Raw genomic sequence first — 16,638 nt, 5'->3', positions numbered from 1 at the left:
TTTGTACTTTAGGAATGCCCATCGGATTATCCTATCTGTTGAAATCAGATAAATCCATGTATTCGACTTTCAGGTCCTAAATTATGTATTTTCCTATAGCTGATCTAATTTATGTATAATCTGATTAAGGGCAAAAAGAGATGGAGGGAGGGAGGGCTGGAAGCAGAAGACATTAAAACTTGTAAGGGCCCTCAGGTTATTTTTTAAGGTTGGGTATGGGGTCTGACAGGAGAAGGCTTTTTTTCCCCCTTTCTTCCACCTCCAACACACAAAAAACACACACATCTCTTTCTCTCTCTCTCTCTCTCTCTCTCTCTCTCTCCACCTACACCTTTATTTGTACGGGAGTGTATTTTGCTCAAGGGCTGCGATTACATCATCGGCAGCAGTTTGCGGTGTGGCGTATCAGGCAGGCATTACTCACCTCGCCGCTTTGAAGCAGCCGTCCTGCCTGAGCACGGTAGAGCGTTTGATCTCGCCCGCGCCCTGCACCCTACCACGGCCCGCCCCGTCGGGCCACCACTGCCGCGGTACGGCGGCTGAGCCGATCCATCCCAGCGGGGTTTACACCCACGTCGAGATTCCTCCTCCAACACAGCAGCCGCCATCGCCAGGAGCCTCCTCCAGCCACTTCTCACTAGCACTCCCCGGGCCCTGCAAGCCAACCTGACAGCCTGCCTGCCTACCCGACTAGCCCCATAAGCTAGCTACCTCCACAAGCTAAGCAGCTCAATAGACAGCATATGGAGCTCCATAAACCAAGCTAACCCAGTCTGATCAACAACATTTACTAATGTATTGTATTGTTTGTATGTCCTTTCCTAGATTATATATATATATATATAAATAAATAAATAAATAAATAAATAAATAAATAAATAAATAAATAAATAAATAAATAAAAACACTGTTGGCCTGCACTCAGTTGACCTGAGAGATCACACCCTGGATAAAGGCCTATCATTTTACCCAAGCTACCACGCTTCTTAAAAAACATCTTTCATAACCATGTGGTGTTATGGGAAACGAAGACATTATTACCCTCACCTCCAATAGGGAAGTGCAATCCTAGGGTGTCGTAATTTGTTCTGCGTGTGTATGTGCATCGGCTCACATAAAAAAAAAAGTGCCAATCTTTTCTACTTTAAATTGAATATTTCAAACATAAATTTAATTTGCACACTTGTCATAGAGGGGTCATTTGTCTTTATTGTCAATGAACTAAGACAACGGCGTCTACTTTGAGAAGAAATTCAAATCATGTTTCTTTTCAAATCTTTTCAAATCAGGTAAAACTTACTCAAGGTTCAATGCAAGGTCCACGTTATGAGGGTATGAAGGAAGATGAGGACCCTACACTAGTAACTTCATTATTAATGTTACTGGAAAAGGAAGTCCTAAGACTTACACTCTGCTAGTCAGAAAAGAACACTGCCTTAACAATGTCCATGATGCAAACACTACCACAATGTACTGTCTCTTCTTCTTCGTTGAAAAACAACAAGGCAAAACTTCCACACAACAAAAGAACTAAAAACAATAAAAAAACAGCCACACAGGGCAGATTTTACAGCGCTATACCACACGGAATTCCACTGAGACCTGAGCCTGGCAAAGACAAAAAAGAAAAAGACAAATTGCCCAGAGACTACCATGTAGCCGCCTACAGAAAGACACTCCAATCCATCATAAGCCTGGCCTTATTGTGCCTCTGTCCAGGTCCCCTCTCATTAGAAGGCCCACAGACGGTCATCGGACACCATCGCTTATTCTGGCGACACTGCAAGGAGCCCCGCAGCCATTGGGGGATGGGGTGGCTCTACATGCACACCTGACAATCCCTGAAAAAGAGACGGGGAGGGAGAGAAGGAGAGAGGGAGAGAGGGAGAGAGAGGAAGCGAGCGCGCGAGCAAGAGAGAGAGAGAGAGTGAGAGAGAGAGAGGAAGCGAGCGAGCGAGCAAAAGAGAGAGAGAGTGAGAGAGAGACACACATCGGGGGAGGGGCATGGGTGTTCCTGCACACCTGACATGCCTGTAAAAGATCCCAGCCATTGGTATGCTCCAATCCCCTTCACAAAGAACAATAAAAGAGGGGGGTTGGGTTGGGGTGGGGGGCAGCTGGACTGGAATTGTTGTCTGGGCAATAGAGACATTAGACAACACCACACCAGAACACAAGTCACCAAATAAAAACAAAAATGCTTCTGCCTGGAAGACAATAATATATTTTCGTGTCTCAAAAGTGGAATTTATTCTTTACTTCAGAAAGGTTCCAATATTTCTTTTTTAAAAAAAAGGTTGGAGAATGTGTCTTTGGGAAGCTGAGAGGGCTGCTACAGACTTATCTTAGTGCTTCTCATTGATTGACCACAGCCGGCAGCCAGGACAGAAAGTTCCATCCTGTGCGCAAGTCTACAACCTTATGTAAGAAAGTAACGGTGGACGCAAAAGAGAATTGGACGCAAAAGAGGATATTTTGACCCTTGGAGACTGACCCGAGCTGTGATAAGACCACTCCACACGGTGTCAGAGAAACAGTTGTACTGCACATCTACCACATGGTCAGGGGCAACAGTGTGTGTAAAAAAAAGCATGTGTACGAGTTTGTGTGTGTGTGTGAGCTACAGTATTTAGACAGATAGACAGACAGACAGAACTACCTTCCTCATCTATCTAGTATATGACCAAAAAAGTGAGTGTTGGGTTGGGACCAGCAGTTTGGGGGGGGTCAGCATTTTGGTCTTCCATCATTAGTCAGCACATTCCTGGCAGACAACAAAGCATGCCATTCCCTTGTGTGTGCATGTAGGGCATTGTCATGTCATAATGCCCGCTTCCGTCGCCTTTGTTTTTTCGGCCCCTCTGTGGCATCGAGAGAATGGGCCAGAGAAGAGGTGGCATGATGGGGGGGGTGGGGAGGGGAGAAAGATAGAGAGTGTGGTATTTCTATTTTCTTTTTTTTGTCAACACTATTTAATTTCTGTCCATGGCTCATGGTTGTCTAATAGTAAAAAGAAGGTAGAGATAAGAGCTTCCATCAAGGTCATACTAGTGCACTCACACAATCTCTTATAGTTTAAAAATACACATTCAATGTTGACATTAGCAACCACCCCACTCCCCTTGCCACCTCCCTCCCACCAGAAAAAACTGACTCAACACGACATGAATGTTACAAATGATGTTACAAATTCATAGCCATGACTTACATGAGCTGCTGCAGCTTCGGCACAGTGCAGGGGTAGTACACACATGCATATTCATGGAGCACGGAACCACTTCATTAGCCACAGGACAAGCATTAGTGTAACATCTGGGTTTTTAAGCAGGCCTGCGCTTCATATAAATCTATTGTGACAAGTAATCAATAGCAGCTGAGAGAAGATATTCCCAGAGGAAATAGATGGGGAGAGGAGACAGAGAGAGGGACAGACAGAAAGAGAGAGAGAGAGAGGGGGAGAGGCAAGTAGAGAGAAAAGGCAAACAGAGTCATGTATGTTGAGGCCCCTGAGAAGAGTGGTTACTTCTGAGCCCCTGCAAGAGCAACAAAGGGGCGCTCCATCAAACAAAAGCAACCCTGACGACGGAACCCTGACGACAGAACCCTGACGACGGCACAGTGGCCAAGTCAAAGGGATGAGCAGGGAGGAAAGGGAGAGGAAAAGAGAAGGCCCTCAGATGGAATGAACCTTGAGGATTACCGAGGGCAAACCCCATTCCCCAGACACGTCAGGGCAGCCTGCTTTAACCCACGGAAACCGACAGTAAAGCAACACCCAGCCTGCTGAGCAGTAGATGCTTTTCGCTGTTATGGAGTGGGTGGTGGGTGGCTGGCAGGGGGCAAAAAGTGTTTGTCTGTATTTGTGTGTTTTTTATGCCCATCACAGCTTCAGACAGCGGGAGAAGAAGAAAGCCAGGGGGAGAGAGAGAGAGAGAGAGAGAGAGAGAGACAGAGAGAGACAGAGAGAGACAAAAACAGTTTAATCTGTTCTATTCCCATAGCGGAGAAACACAGCCTCAAATTACTTTGGCTGGGATATGAAAGTCAAAGAGGTTGGCGGTTTGAGTAGATAGCACTTAAAATACAGCTGTGACCACAAAACCAATAAATGGAAAAAGTAGTCGCGAAGCACTTTAACCTTTTAAACTTATGGCTGGATACGGCTACTGCAGCCCAAGCAGGGAGGGGTGGTGGCCCTCTCCTCTGTACCTCTTGTTGTCTCGGATGGAGTCATACCAGACTCCTGGGATTTTCAGTCTGAACGAAAAGAAAAAAGGCAAAACCAAGCCCTCATTATCGTCTTAATTTAGCACACACACTGCTGCTTTCGAAGAGGTGGAACGCTTGCAATAGTAACTGCTAAAGCATGCAGGCACAAGCGCACATGCACATACACAGTCACACAAATATGTGTGTAATGTGTATTCTCGTATGAAGTATAACACACACCCACAGAACTAATTTCATTTATGAGCACACACAACGATGCTTGATGCAGTTTTTTGTGTGTTACTTTTTTCAGGGAGATGAGTTTTTGGGGAGCAGGCAGCATGTATACGTTTTCCTTCCTCCCTGCAGACTTCAGTTTGAGGCCCCCCCAACACCACCACCACCACTCTCTGGTGGTGCAGGAAGTAGGTAGCATAGTGGCCACATTCTTGTGCGCTCCATGGGAAGAGTCGCACATGGTCACCTCAGCGCCACGTCTCAGCTCCTGCTCCTCATGCGGCTCCGTCCCCGGCTCCGAGCGCTCCACTCCACTCCCCTCCACTCCGCGCCGCAGCTGGAAATGAGACTCAGATGTGCCAGCTGCGAGTAAGCTCCAGAGGAAATGACAACGCTCGCGCATGAGGGCCACAAGGAGCTCCGAAAAGGACAAAAATATGGCCACTGCTTTTGAAGCCACGCTGTGAGGATCTGCTCTGGAATATTTTTTCTTTTAGTTTTTTATATTACTAATCCTATTGTTTCATCTTCAGGTTAATCATTTCATTCACACAATCTTAACAAAAATACAGACTGTGGTCTTTCCGTACACACGGGTGTACTACGGGTTGGGTAGGTATTGGGGACAGATGCATGATTCCACCACCCCAAGCATTGTCTATACCACTATCTAGGCTGAATATCCCTAAGGGATATTCCACAAAGCATAATATCCAAGCTGTATACATTACTGTGTGGAGTATGATGAATCACATTCAGCCACCAAAATGGGAACAAGGACCTCAGTGGGCGCCCGGATCTGGGCCAACTAGGGGCCAGTTCCACCTCGGCATCAGCTGGTATCCGAGAAACCCGCACTGTGGGCCAATCCAGAGGGAGGAAGCTCATTACTTCAGAAAACAAGATGCAGGCTGTCATTAGATAAGCATGTCCCTGGTTCCTTGAGACAACTGTGAACTCTCAAATTACAGCACAAGCGATTATGATCGTATGGTAAAAATGGCTGAAATTTGTAGGGATAAATAATGAAAAAAAAAAAAACTATTGAATACAAGACCATTAAGTTTAAGACTGTGGATCAACATCTTACAAAGCCATTAGGACTAATCCAGTCACATCAACCAAATTCTTTTCAGCTATGAGTCAGCTAAATAACATCAGACTTAAACACTTTTTAACTGTATTCGAAATGCAACACACGAGCCAACCTTGTCGCAGGGACAAAAAAAACCACACCGCCTCAACTGCCAAGAGAATAATTTGAAAAGACATTGATTACCTTCCTATTCAAGAAGGGAAAAAAACACCACCACCACCACCAACTCCAGGCAGAAGGGGGCACTTGCCAAGTGGAACATTGGTTTTGCGTATTAGCCAAGACCAGTCACCTCATTTTCCCCTAACATGGAGCAAGTAGCAAATTGAGTTAATTTATTTGTTTTGGCTCACATAGCAGGCGCTCGTTTTTTTGCCCTATGAGAACAGGGAAAGGGACCCCCCCCCCTCCACACTCACTCACACCTACTAAAGGGCATCTCAACGCAATGTTATACACACACACAGTGTTGCTTTGAAAGCCTCTGGCGTGCAAAAAGAACCTTAGGCCTGAAGGCTCATCCACCATAGCAAAGGCAGAACCAACCAGAACTCCAGGAGAGCAAACAGCAGCACCATGCCTCCAGTAGGCTAGCCTGTAAGGGGGTTGTTATGTGGAGGTGGTGTGGCGGATGATAGAGGACTGCTAAGTTCAGGAAGCCAGACTCATCTCTGGAGCCGGGAGCAAAATCATTCATAAAAGAGACAGTTACACATGAGGACTGGAACAAGCTTGAGGGATTCTTGCGAAAACGCCACAACAGTAGATGCGCTGAAATTCAGCTGCATAATATCAGCTTCAAGACAAGGTGGCCAGTGTGGATCCACCTACAGTAGAATGTAGATCCACTGCTCTAACATTGCCATGAATCTAGACATTTCAAAACATGCAAAATGGTCTCTCTCATCTATATGGGAAAACAATACTGTTTTGGTTGGTTCATAACCTTTACTAGTGACAAGCATTCTCATTTGAACTGCACAATTTGCTTTCAGTGAATGGGAATGATTCTAGCAGACCACAATGAGCCTCAAAATATTCTCCATACCCAGAATAGTCAAAACAATGATCCATATGCCTATAAAATAACTACTTAAAAAAAAAATTGGAAGCTGAAATAGAGTAACGTCTTTCAACATCTGCAAATGCCTGTGCTGAAATTATCATGCAAAATTTTTTTCAGATAACTTCTGACAAACCTCAGCAGTGAAGTCTTGGATTTGCTATTGCACTATGGGCAGGCAGTACTGTACATAGGCTATCAATACCATTCAGAAAACACATACAGTGTCCATTTCTCTGCAAAATGTTGTTCATTTCTTGGATCCAATACTTTCTTCAGTGCAATTTATATAAACCTGGGTTTGCCTACCACCAAAGCGGAAAGCCTTGCACTGCATTTAACGGGACTGCAACAGCCTGAAGGCCCATGCACAAGTGCCTAACACTGCGCTCTCAACATGTGAGTGCATTCACATTCCGACTGTCTGCAAGGCACAGCCTAAATATAACATCCATTTTAACTTTTTTACAGCCATAAATTCTCATTTCCTTTCACTGGAATACATAGAAAGAGACACAAGGGAATGTGAAATTAAAAATGCCATTGAAGTCCATGACGGGTATGGTTTGCAAAGTATAGGTTTGCATTTTCTCAAACCTTTCATACAATTAGGGCTTCATATAGGCTATGAGAAGAAAAAAGCCTCACAAAGCCATATTGCACACTAGCCTACTCAGCTACAGGTGGGTTGTAAATCATCTTTTTTCAACCCTGACAAATCTGTCATTCATATAACGTTTATTACATTATCATTAACAAATCCACTTCATTGTGATGTGTTTGTCAGGAAAAACAACGACAACATAGATCATGGAACTAGTAAACAACTGTTCTTCTAATCTAGCGATCCAATTCCAGCCCTAACATTTTCCCGTCACCACCAGTTAGCGAACATTACTTTTCCAATGACAAGTGTACGGTGTCACAAAGCTTTTTGTCCACAAGAGAGCCTCTCGGAAAACGTGCATGGGTAGGGAACGTTGCGTGTAGCCTACTAACTTTGATCCGCACTGAACTCAGTGGATTCTGAAGTCTCTTTCATGTTTCCCACTCGCCGCTGCCTGTGGATCTTATTTTCAGTGAGCACATTTTCGAACCTCATACTGCATGCTAGGCGTTCTTAACTCAAATTCAAAGTTAAGGCAAATGATCAAAGATTAGGCAACTAGCTCTTGATAGGTCTTTCAGCGAAGCACAACAATCGCTCCACGTTCTCCGTTTACATGTAAAAGCTACAACGATTGGAGGGGAATGGGGTGTAGCATAATACCCACACAACGGACTTGGACTGCTTTCAAAGCATTTTGGTAAACTTGCCCAAGAGTACAAAAAAGACGACGAGGAGCGGATTGAACTATTCAACAGATTATACTATCACACAACTCTTCTTCTCATCAAGATCAACACTATTTGAAAGAGTTAATTAATGACCCAATCTTATTTATCGCCTTTCTGTTGTAATAGACTACTTATGTTTGCATTGTTGCTACTTATCCTAACAGCGGTATACTGAGTCGCTGGTCGCTACGCTCAGAACTTCAAAGGAATCGACCAGATTCCAGTCTGGATAAATTTTAACACACCGCGTTACAAATTTACAGGCTTATGGAGCGGGAAACAGTCTGTCTGTACTGTGTGACAGACCGTCAACATTTCAATTATTTCACTATTATGTGAAAGAAAGTTTCAGGCCCGTCAAGACATGCTTCACTAAACCAAGGAAATCTCATATTTTTAAAAAATAAAAAGAGAGATAGAGAACTGGGTTTATTCTGAAGATATCCTTTCGTGCCAACAACGTAAGGTTTCATAAACCATTATAAATACGATTTATTTTGAGGCAAACCTTTGTCGAACATGATTATTCATGACATGTAAAAAGAAAAAAGAACCCACTACAAAATCGAAGCGTTCGAATGTACATACAGAGGCTGTGATGTTATGAGGTGCTTCAAAGGGAGCTTCACTACTAGACATATTAAATTAACTGATGATCGTATGTTTAACAGATTTGAGGTTTACTAGATAACATTAGAGGCCATCTTGTGACCGCATAGCTAGTTAGCTAGCTAGTACCATCCTCACATAGCGCAGCCCCCTCCAGCCCCCACACCCGCAGCAGCCCATCAAAAAGTTGTGGCGAGGAGCTTCAGAAGTAGAGAGAAAATCAAAAAAGCAATCACATGCAATGGCCGCATACTACTTGTACACTCACAACTAATAAATAATGTTTACATACTTGTACAATTTCACCCTCTGCGCTGATTGTGGCTCCAGCCTTGGAGAATCTTCCTTGCAAACCGGTCGTGTAAGTGGTATAATCTCCATTTGGACTTGACTCAAAAAGCACAACTTCCACAAAGGCAGTATCCTTGGTTGATACGGTTCCCAAGCAAGAGGTGGCCACAAATATCACCAAGACCACCGAATCTGCTACACAACCTAACCCTCTCCTTGATAAAACCATCATCTTGCCGGTTGGATCAGCGCCGATCGGGACATAATTTCCAATGTTTTCAAGGTATTGAATAAGAAATTAAGTCTAACTGGAACAGACGAGTCTCAGACCGCGATGTTCTCTGGATTGTGCAACGAAAAAAATATGCCCTTCACGAATCGTGCTTATTTCACCATTGCAGCCTTCTGAGTTGCATTGCTCGCTAGCTCGCTTGCTTGCTTGCTTGCTTGACTGCCAGCTAGCTAGCTTGCTTGCGCTCTCTCTCCCTCTCTTTGACTCCCCCTCTCTCCCTCTCTGGCCCTACAAAGCGGAGATCCTTTGATCTCCAAACACGTGATTTTCCCTTTTTTTTTTCCAAAAGGGTTGTCCCCATGCGGTCTCCACCCACCAATCTTCATGACCCTCAAACTTCCACTCCCCGCTTCGGGCTGCCATAGCTCTGTTAAGGTGGTTCAGTGGTGTCGCTTACCTTTTGCAAATGAATATGCAATCGGGCAATGGCTTGTCTACCGACTGTGGCCAGTAAACGATTGGAACAAATCTATTTTTAAATGCAAGTGTGACTATTACTCTACCACTAGTAAATAAATAAATCCTAACCTAAACAGTCCAAGCAAGACGCACACTTCCTTAACGGAGACATCACTCTTCAAAACACTTTACAATTCATTGGAGCTAATTTTCCAATCTCATTTTTGACTATTTAGGGTCAATTACGATTGTGTTACCAATGCCAAGAGTAATTGGATCACTTCAAAATATCTTCTAATCGTATTACATTAAAAGCAGGATTAACATAGTTTAATCCACAGTATCACGTAGCCTAATGTAGGCCTAATGCAAAATAATTCTGCTAATAAAGTAGATTCAAATAATTCTTAAAGCAGCCCATATTCCCACGCTGCCCATATATGATCCCGCACTGTCATAGCTGTGCTATTTCCCTTGCAGAACCAAGTTATTCTTGCAGTAGGGTAGTTAACAAGGGGATCTTCAAAGCCTTACTGTCCTGAGCGTACTCATTCTCAGTAAGACAAGCTGACAGATCATTTCAATAATTCTCCAGGCAAATCCTTCCCAGGAGTTAAAAGACTGGTCCCATCGCTGGGGCTTTGGACATCAAAGTGCCTAATGGTTTGTAATGGTTTTGCACTCGATGTAAAGCAAAGCAAAGCAGGGTCCAGCTTTGTATTTGTTTTCTAATATTCCCACCACATTGGATGAGTGTGTGTGTGTGTGTGTGTGTGTGTGTGTGTGTGTGCAGGGGCGTAGATTTGCCTGGAGACCGAAGGACGTGTCCCCACCAATGTCAAATTACGACTGAAATGTCCCCACCAATATTCAGGTTGAAATGGGGAAAAAAGCGCTCACATGCGCTACACAAAGAGTTAAATCATTTCTCACTTCAGTGCTGCGATCATCTCGTACAGATCTTGTAAAGTGCAGTAGCCTATAAGGGTAGCCTAAATCGCGCTGATTTGAAGTTACCTATAATAACTACCAGTGAGCCGCAGTCTCCTGCGCAGCATGCAGCGCTTCATCTTTACTAGCATGAAGTGCGTCCAAATTCACCCATTCTTCTCTGTTGAACTCCTCGAGAAGTAGGCTACTCATCACACATGTGTCATACGAAAGAGCCTTTTCTCAGCTTTTAAACGGTGCTAGCTAGTCACTGTTTGCTGTAATAAACAGTTCGCGAGAAAAATAACTTCAAGAGATTTAATAATTATTCTCTGCGCCCATCTCCACATCCATTCGTCTCGGTGGAATATCGTAGGCCTAAGGCCTACACACTCTTCACGGAACACATGACAAACCATATATCAGAATAAACAGCAGACCTTACCAAACACAAAGGTGTAATGCATTCCCGTGTATAGTTAGCTGTTCCAGAGTAATCCGGTTTTGAAATAAATTATAGCAAAATTCAACATGGTCTTTCGGCTGCATTTAAAACTGAGCTGTGCTTACATCGCCTAGATATCTGTAAATATTAGAATCAGAGAATATACAGGCAGCTCATGTTTGTCAATGTAGCCTTAATGATTTCTTTTCACAAAATGCTAAGCATGCATGTATTTAAGTTTCTTAAAGGAACCGTATGTAAGAAATGTGAAATGTGTCACTAGACATTAGGAAATCATGCTAATTTCAAATACTTCTATCACTGACAACAGTAGTCCGGCCAGGATATCGTTATTTAAAAAAGTGAAGTTGCAGCCCTCAACTGATGTTGATGTTTACATATTTGTGTTTTAGCCTGATCCGCCACCCTCCACCTATCTAGTAATCACAAAGTCAGTAGTGTTTCGGCATCTGGGTTGCCAGCTCTGCCCTAGTTACCACATCTGCGGTGTACACCGCTCTACAGTATTTTGAAGGTGATTGTAGTACCAGTTTTGGCCAAAATCCTACATATAGTTCCTTTAAAACTGAGCTGTGCTTAAATGGGCATGATTTCATAACAGACCAAATGGAAAATAAATGTTAAATATAGCCTACATATCTGTAGCCTACATATTAAAATCAGATTATGTAGGCTACACAGTGTAGTTAGATCAAGTTGGACAGTAGCACATTTTAATCATGGATAGTAGTTGGACAGTAGCACAGTAGGGGGGGGGGGGGGTAGTGTCCCCACCAAAGCTCAGACCAAACCTACGCCCTTGTGTGTGTGTGTGTGTGTGTGTGTGTGTGTGTGTGTGTGTGTGTGTGTGTGTGTGTGTGCACGTACATGTGTGTGTGTGTGTGTGTGTGTGTGATGTAACCAAATAGCCAATGGAATTGGACAATCCACCACAAAAAAACATGTGCTGCTGAGTTATGCTTTTGAGCTTACACTTTTGTTTATGCTTATTCAGTGTGGCCGCTATGTAGATAGGCCATGCATTTAGTATGGTCAAATTCTGGCAAAGCGTTGGCACAAAATAGTGCATTTTTGGCAGATCAGGGCCAGATTAGAAGCCGACTCAATCTACTGCCATCTGGGCTAAGGCTTGGCATGGTGGTAGGCTAGTCTATTTGTTTGACAAGAACATAATGGATCTCAACCCAAAAGACATCTCTGCCATCTCCTCTTGGGGTCTCCCTTGAATGCTCTGGGCTTTGTTGTATCAATGGCTTGTTTATTTTATTTATTTCCGAGCTGGTACAGCGTGAAACAGAAACCAACTGAGGGGTTGCAGGGGCCCGGCCACCTCTTTCAGAGTACTTTCGCAATGGCGCACTGTATCATGTTTTTTGCTCCAGAGGTAAATTTATTTACTTAAAAAGGCAATGCCTGATGAAAAGTTGCCGTTTTAAGTAAATAAATTTACCTCTGAAGCAAAAAACAGTGTGCAGACCAACCTTCCTCTTATCTGACACAATTGTCTAGCACGTGGATTACTTTTTTTTAGATGTGTGGACTGTGCACCACCCCTCTTACTGGCGTATCATCTCAGAGAGGGCTGCCATAGAGTTCTGCAGAGACTCTGGTTCACCTCGAATGCACATACACCTACCTGCTCCATGCACAGCTCAATTCAATTCTGTTTGACTGATATACATGCTGTTACAGCAATATGCTTTGTCTCAGTATACTGAGCTCAAAGGGCTTCTTCTGAGTCAAGCTGGTCTTTTCAACGTCTGATAATAATAAACAGTATTACACTGTTGGATATTGCCATGTAAATGTATGTAAAAATGCCTTTAGCCCAGTTTTAAACCCTAGCTTTCCTCTTGTGAGTGAATAGGGGGGGGGGGATATTATCCCTTTTAAAATAATATTGATGCAGAACATTTTTAGAATGCAGCACAGGTTTTTGGGTCAGCACATAGAGACTCAAACCTGGCATGCATCAAGGTCAGATGAAAGAGGAGGGATTGGAGGTAGTGATGAAAGCATTACGGCCCAGAGGAACATAATCACCGGTCAATAAGAACATTTTCAACCCAATGGAAGAAATTTCCTCGGACGTGAGCTGTGAAGCAGTGTGATTATGAAAACCAACAGTGGGGCCTTTTTAGGTCAGGAATGCATGTCTGTGGAGAGAAATAAAGAACACAAAAGAGCTTGAAATGGTCAACATATGCTCCGATTCAAGTGTGGGTAGAAGAAATCCACCCAGATAGCAGTCGGATTTTCAGCAGATCTGGGACTGAACTCTCTCAGAATATATATGCCTGCTCCACCACCGAGTCCAGAGCCGATATGGACACTGAAGGCGACCTAACTTGAAAACTTTATTTTATTGCGCTTCAGTAGAGTGGTCAAGAGTGATAATATCGCTCTGCTTCATTTACTTATACTCAAACCCCAATTTTTGTATAAATGTTGGCTCCACAACACAAGGCCAGGAAAGTTTAAGTATAAAGCACATTTCAAAAGCAATTCAATGTGCTTGAAATAGAAGGAGAGATAATAGTTAAAATAAAGTAAGATACATAAAATAAGATAAAACCATTGTGGAAGGCTGGAAGTAACCACAATTGTGTGTTCATCTTGTGAGATAAAGTGTTGCGTAAGGCCTTGGGTGTCACACTCTATGAGGAGAAGAAAACACATTGACTTATGCCTACAGTCGATCTGTTGACAAATACAGAAAGTGTAATCTTCCTTCAGTTGTCTTAGAATGTGTTTTCAGAGAGAGCATGGGGTGAAGACTTATCTCTTAAAAACATCTGAGCGATGACAACAACAATAAAAAAAAAGGCGCAAAAGCGTTAGTACATCTGGCCCAGAGTGTCATAAAAATGCTTTTGAAATTATTCACAAACACCAGCTCAAATTCTCAGAACATGCCAGGACAACATCACATCTCAGTAATTAACTTAAGAATGATGGATGAGTCATCGCGGGATAAATCTGATTGGACGAGGAACTCACGAGGGAAGACTAGGAGTCTGTGAGAGGTTACTGGAGCATGCGTACCAGTTTCCACAAAGTTCTCACTTTTTTTTTTCAAGATAAGTCACATGCTGCACTGTATCACAAACAGATTTACATTTTTAGCAGAACTTTTAGAAGAACAGATTTTTAGATGCACCTTCTCCATAAGGAAATGTTCAGTGTGATCATTAGCATGAGGGATCACTCAGTGTCAACTCGTGACCCATAAGTATGATCTTAAGGCCAGTTCACCAGGAACAATAAACAATATAACATTCATTAACATGAGGAGAGACTGTTGGGAGGATTGCATCCTCATGTTGATGCTGATATGTCTAAATTCAACACAATCTGATTGACTGTCAGCTTTGTATTGTTCTTACAATCACTCTGAAAGTGATCCCCATCTATATTGTTCTTCATGTCGACATCGTTATAGCATGCATTGTAGAGGTTTTCATTCATATTAACTAGATATATAAGTTAAAATTGTTTTTGCCAGTATTCTTAGAATTATTGTTCTGAGTTTTTATATACGCCCTTGGCCCAGACTGGAAAGAACACAGTATCTTTTAATTACTTGATATATGAAGTTGTATTGTGAAATAAAAGACAGAAAAATGCAGTAGTCTATTGACATCATTTTAGGACACTGCAGCAATTTGTCATCTCGTTTAATTTTGCACAGTGCATCTGCAATAATTATCCACACAATCTCATTTTCTTTTCATGTGAGAGAAGGGAAAATAATAATAAAGTCAAAGCTTTTGTTTTTCTTCATTTCATTGCACAAGCTTTCATTATAGTTGGTCATCCTGAAATCTCAAGCTGGGACAGAATACACAGGCGGTCGATCCCATAAACTTTCCTCAAGAGGGTCCCAAAGCAGTGGCCCTGCGGAGCCTGAGGAGTCAATAAACACTGGTAGGGGATACCTCAGGTATGAAGCAGATGGTTTCTGTATTCCGGCACATTCTCTCAGTCTCTGAAGAAGTGACATCAATGACTCTGACGCCTGACATGCGATCATCAGAGGGCAAGGGCTACATCTCTGCCTATTATGCATGTGTGTGTGTGTGTGTGTGTGTGTTACACATGCATAAAGTTATAGAGTGTGGCACTTGTGTTTTTTTCCTCCTTTTTTCAGGACTAGGTAAAATGTTAGCAAGTCTGCCCTCTTTTGGTGGATTGAGGAACATACGCACAAACATACCTCCCTCCCAGCACATAAGTCTGGGTTGATCAAGTGTGACTCAAGCGTATCTGCATACTCTCAACCTTTCACTGATTTTCTCTCTTATATGTTTGCATAGTTGCATGTTGCAATCTGTTCAACAAATTAAAACATCACTATTGCAGCCACACTGTTGCAGCCAAAGAGGAGTGACCAGTTCTGGCTTTATTTCAAGTCCAGGCCATACTGTAGATGTAGAATGGCGAGAGGAAAGTGACATATATCTGTCTTCTAACTTAATGTAGACAAGAGCAGGGGCGTAGCAAGCGTGTGGTATGTGGGTGTTATAACGTACACACTTTTCCTGGAACACGATTCTATCCCCCACACTTTTTGTCAGATTAAAACGAAAGTAAAATAAGGAAATAAACGCTCACGTAAAGAGTTGGAACCGTATGTCTAGGTGGGCTCTGATAACGCACACACAGAGAGACACAAATAGGTCTGTTGATTTGATTGAACGGTCATCCAGCCAATCACATCAAGTTAGCGTCAGTGAAACCCAAGCCGCTCTGATCAAATTCAAAGTGTGCGTCTTTCAAGGCTGCTTGAGTCTGCATTATAAAGTCTGCAGTGATCAGATTTGAGGTAGAATTGAAATGATAATTGTTACCACATTATTAGTAAACCAAAATTCACTGTCTGTCTGACAGTTTTTGTCACAATGTAGAAATGCACGAGTCAAAGTGAAAGCGGGGGTGCGCGCACCAAGGCCCTTGGCTACTGTTCTCATTATTCTCTGTCTATGATCTGCAGCTTTTCTCAAACTATGGGCCTCCTCAACAATTAGCTTACTGGTCCACGTAGCCGCGAAATTAAGTTATGCCTGGTGCTTCACGTCTGATAATTTGCAGCAAGATTGAATGGTATGGAACAGCGGACTGAAAGAAAGATAGGCTAAAAGTTTCCCCAATCAGAAATAGCCTTCTCATTAATTTGGTGTCATCAACTATATAGACATAGCCCAGCCAGGCCAGCACATATACGTCTCCAAGACGCTTGGAAAAGATCTGAACAGCTTACATCGCGTTCCATTTAGAACATCTTATTTTGATTTTACAAACAGCGGCGTCAAGACACATTTGAGTTCTACATCTGAGAACTAGGATTTCCAGCATGTAGAACTCAAAGGACGCTTATGAGCGCTCATGCAATGTGTGCGTCCCTGCAGCAAGTGAAAGGTAACGTGGGCTACAACACTAGTTTAAACAACAACGTGGCTTTCTGTAACTATTATTGAAAACAGCATAGAAACTGCTAATCATAATCTTTAAACTGACATTAATTAAGCTGGCTATATGCAACACAATTTATTTATATTCCCTTTGCATATGTTTGGGTAGACTTAAAACGTTTTTGAATTTGAGCTTACAGTTCTGTCATTATTCTGTGTCCTTTACATTTATACATAGGTAGGCTATTATATTAATAGTCCAGTCATACCTCGAAATTAGGCTGTTTTTTTTATTGT

At 42.8% G+C, this 16,638-nt stretch overlaps 1 protein-coding gene across 1 annotated transcript in view; it reads right to left on the bottom strand.

Annotated features, from left to right (window-relative positions):
- znrf3 (zinc and ring finger 3) overlaps positions 1–9,314 on the bottom strand; it is a 71,089-nt gene extending 61,775 nt beyond the window's left edge. Inside the window, exon 1 of the mRNA XM_076269963.1 lies at positions 8,845–9,314. Within this exon, the coding sequence (XP_076126078.1) occupies positions 8,845–9,075 (231 nt within the window). The 5' untranslated portion in view covers positions 9,076–9,314. The remainder of the gene's footprint in view (positions 1–8,844) is intronic.
- Between the last annotated feature and the right edge of the window lie 7,324 nt (positions 9,315–16,638).

Source organism: Alosa pseudoharengus, unplaced genomic scaffold, assembly GCF_046254945.1.
Source record: "Alosa pseudoharengus isolate Yale_2024_CS ecotype anadromous, Long Island Sound unplaced genomic scaffold, YU_APseudo_1.1 YU_APseudo_1.1_scf_6, whole genome shotgun sequence".
Lineage (NCBI taxonomy): Eukaryota > Metazoa > Chordata > Actinopteri > Clupeiformes > Clupeidae > Alosa > Alosa pseudoharengus.
This window is presented reverse-complemented; position numbering and strand designations above follow the sequence as displayed.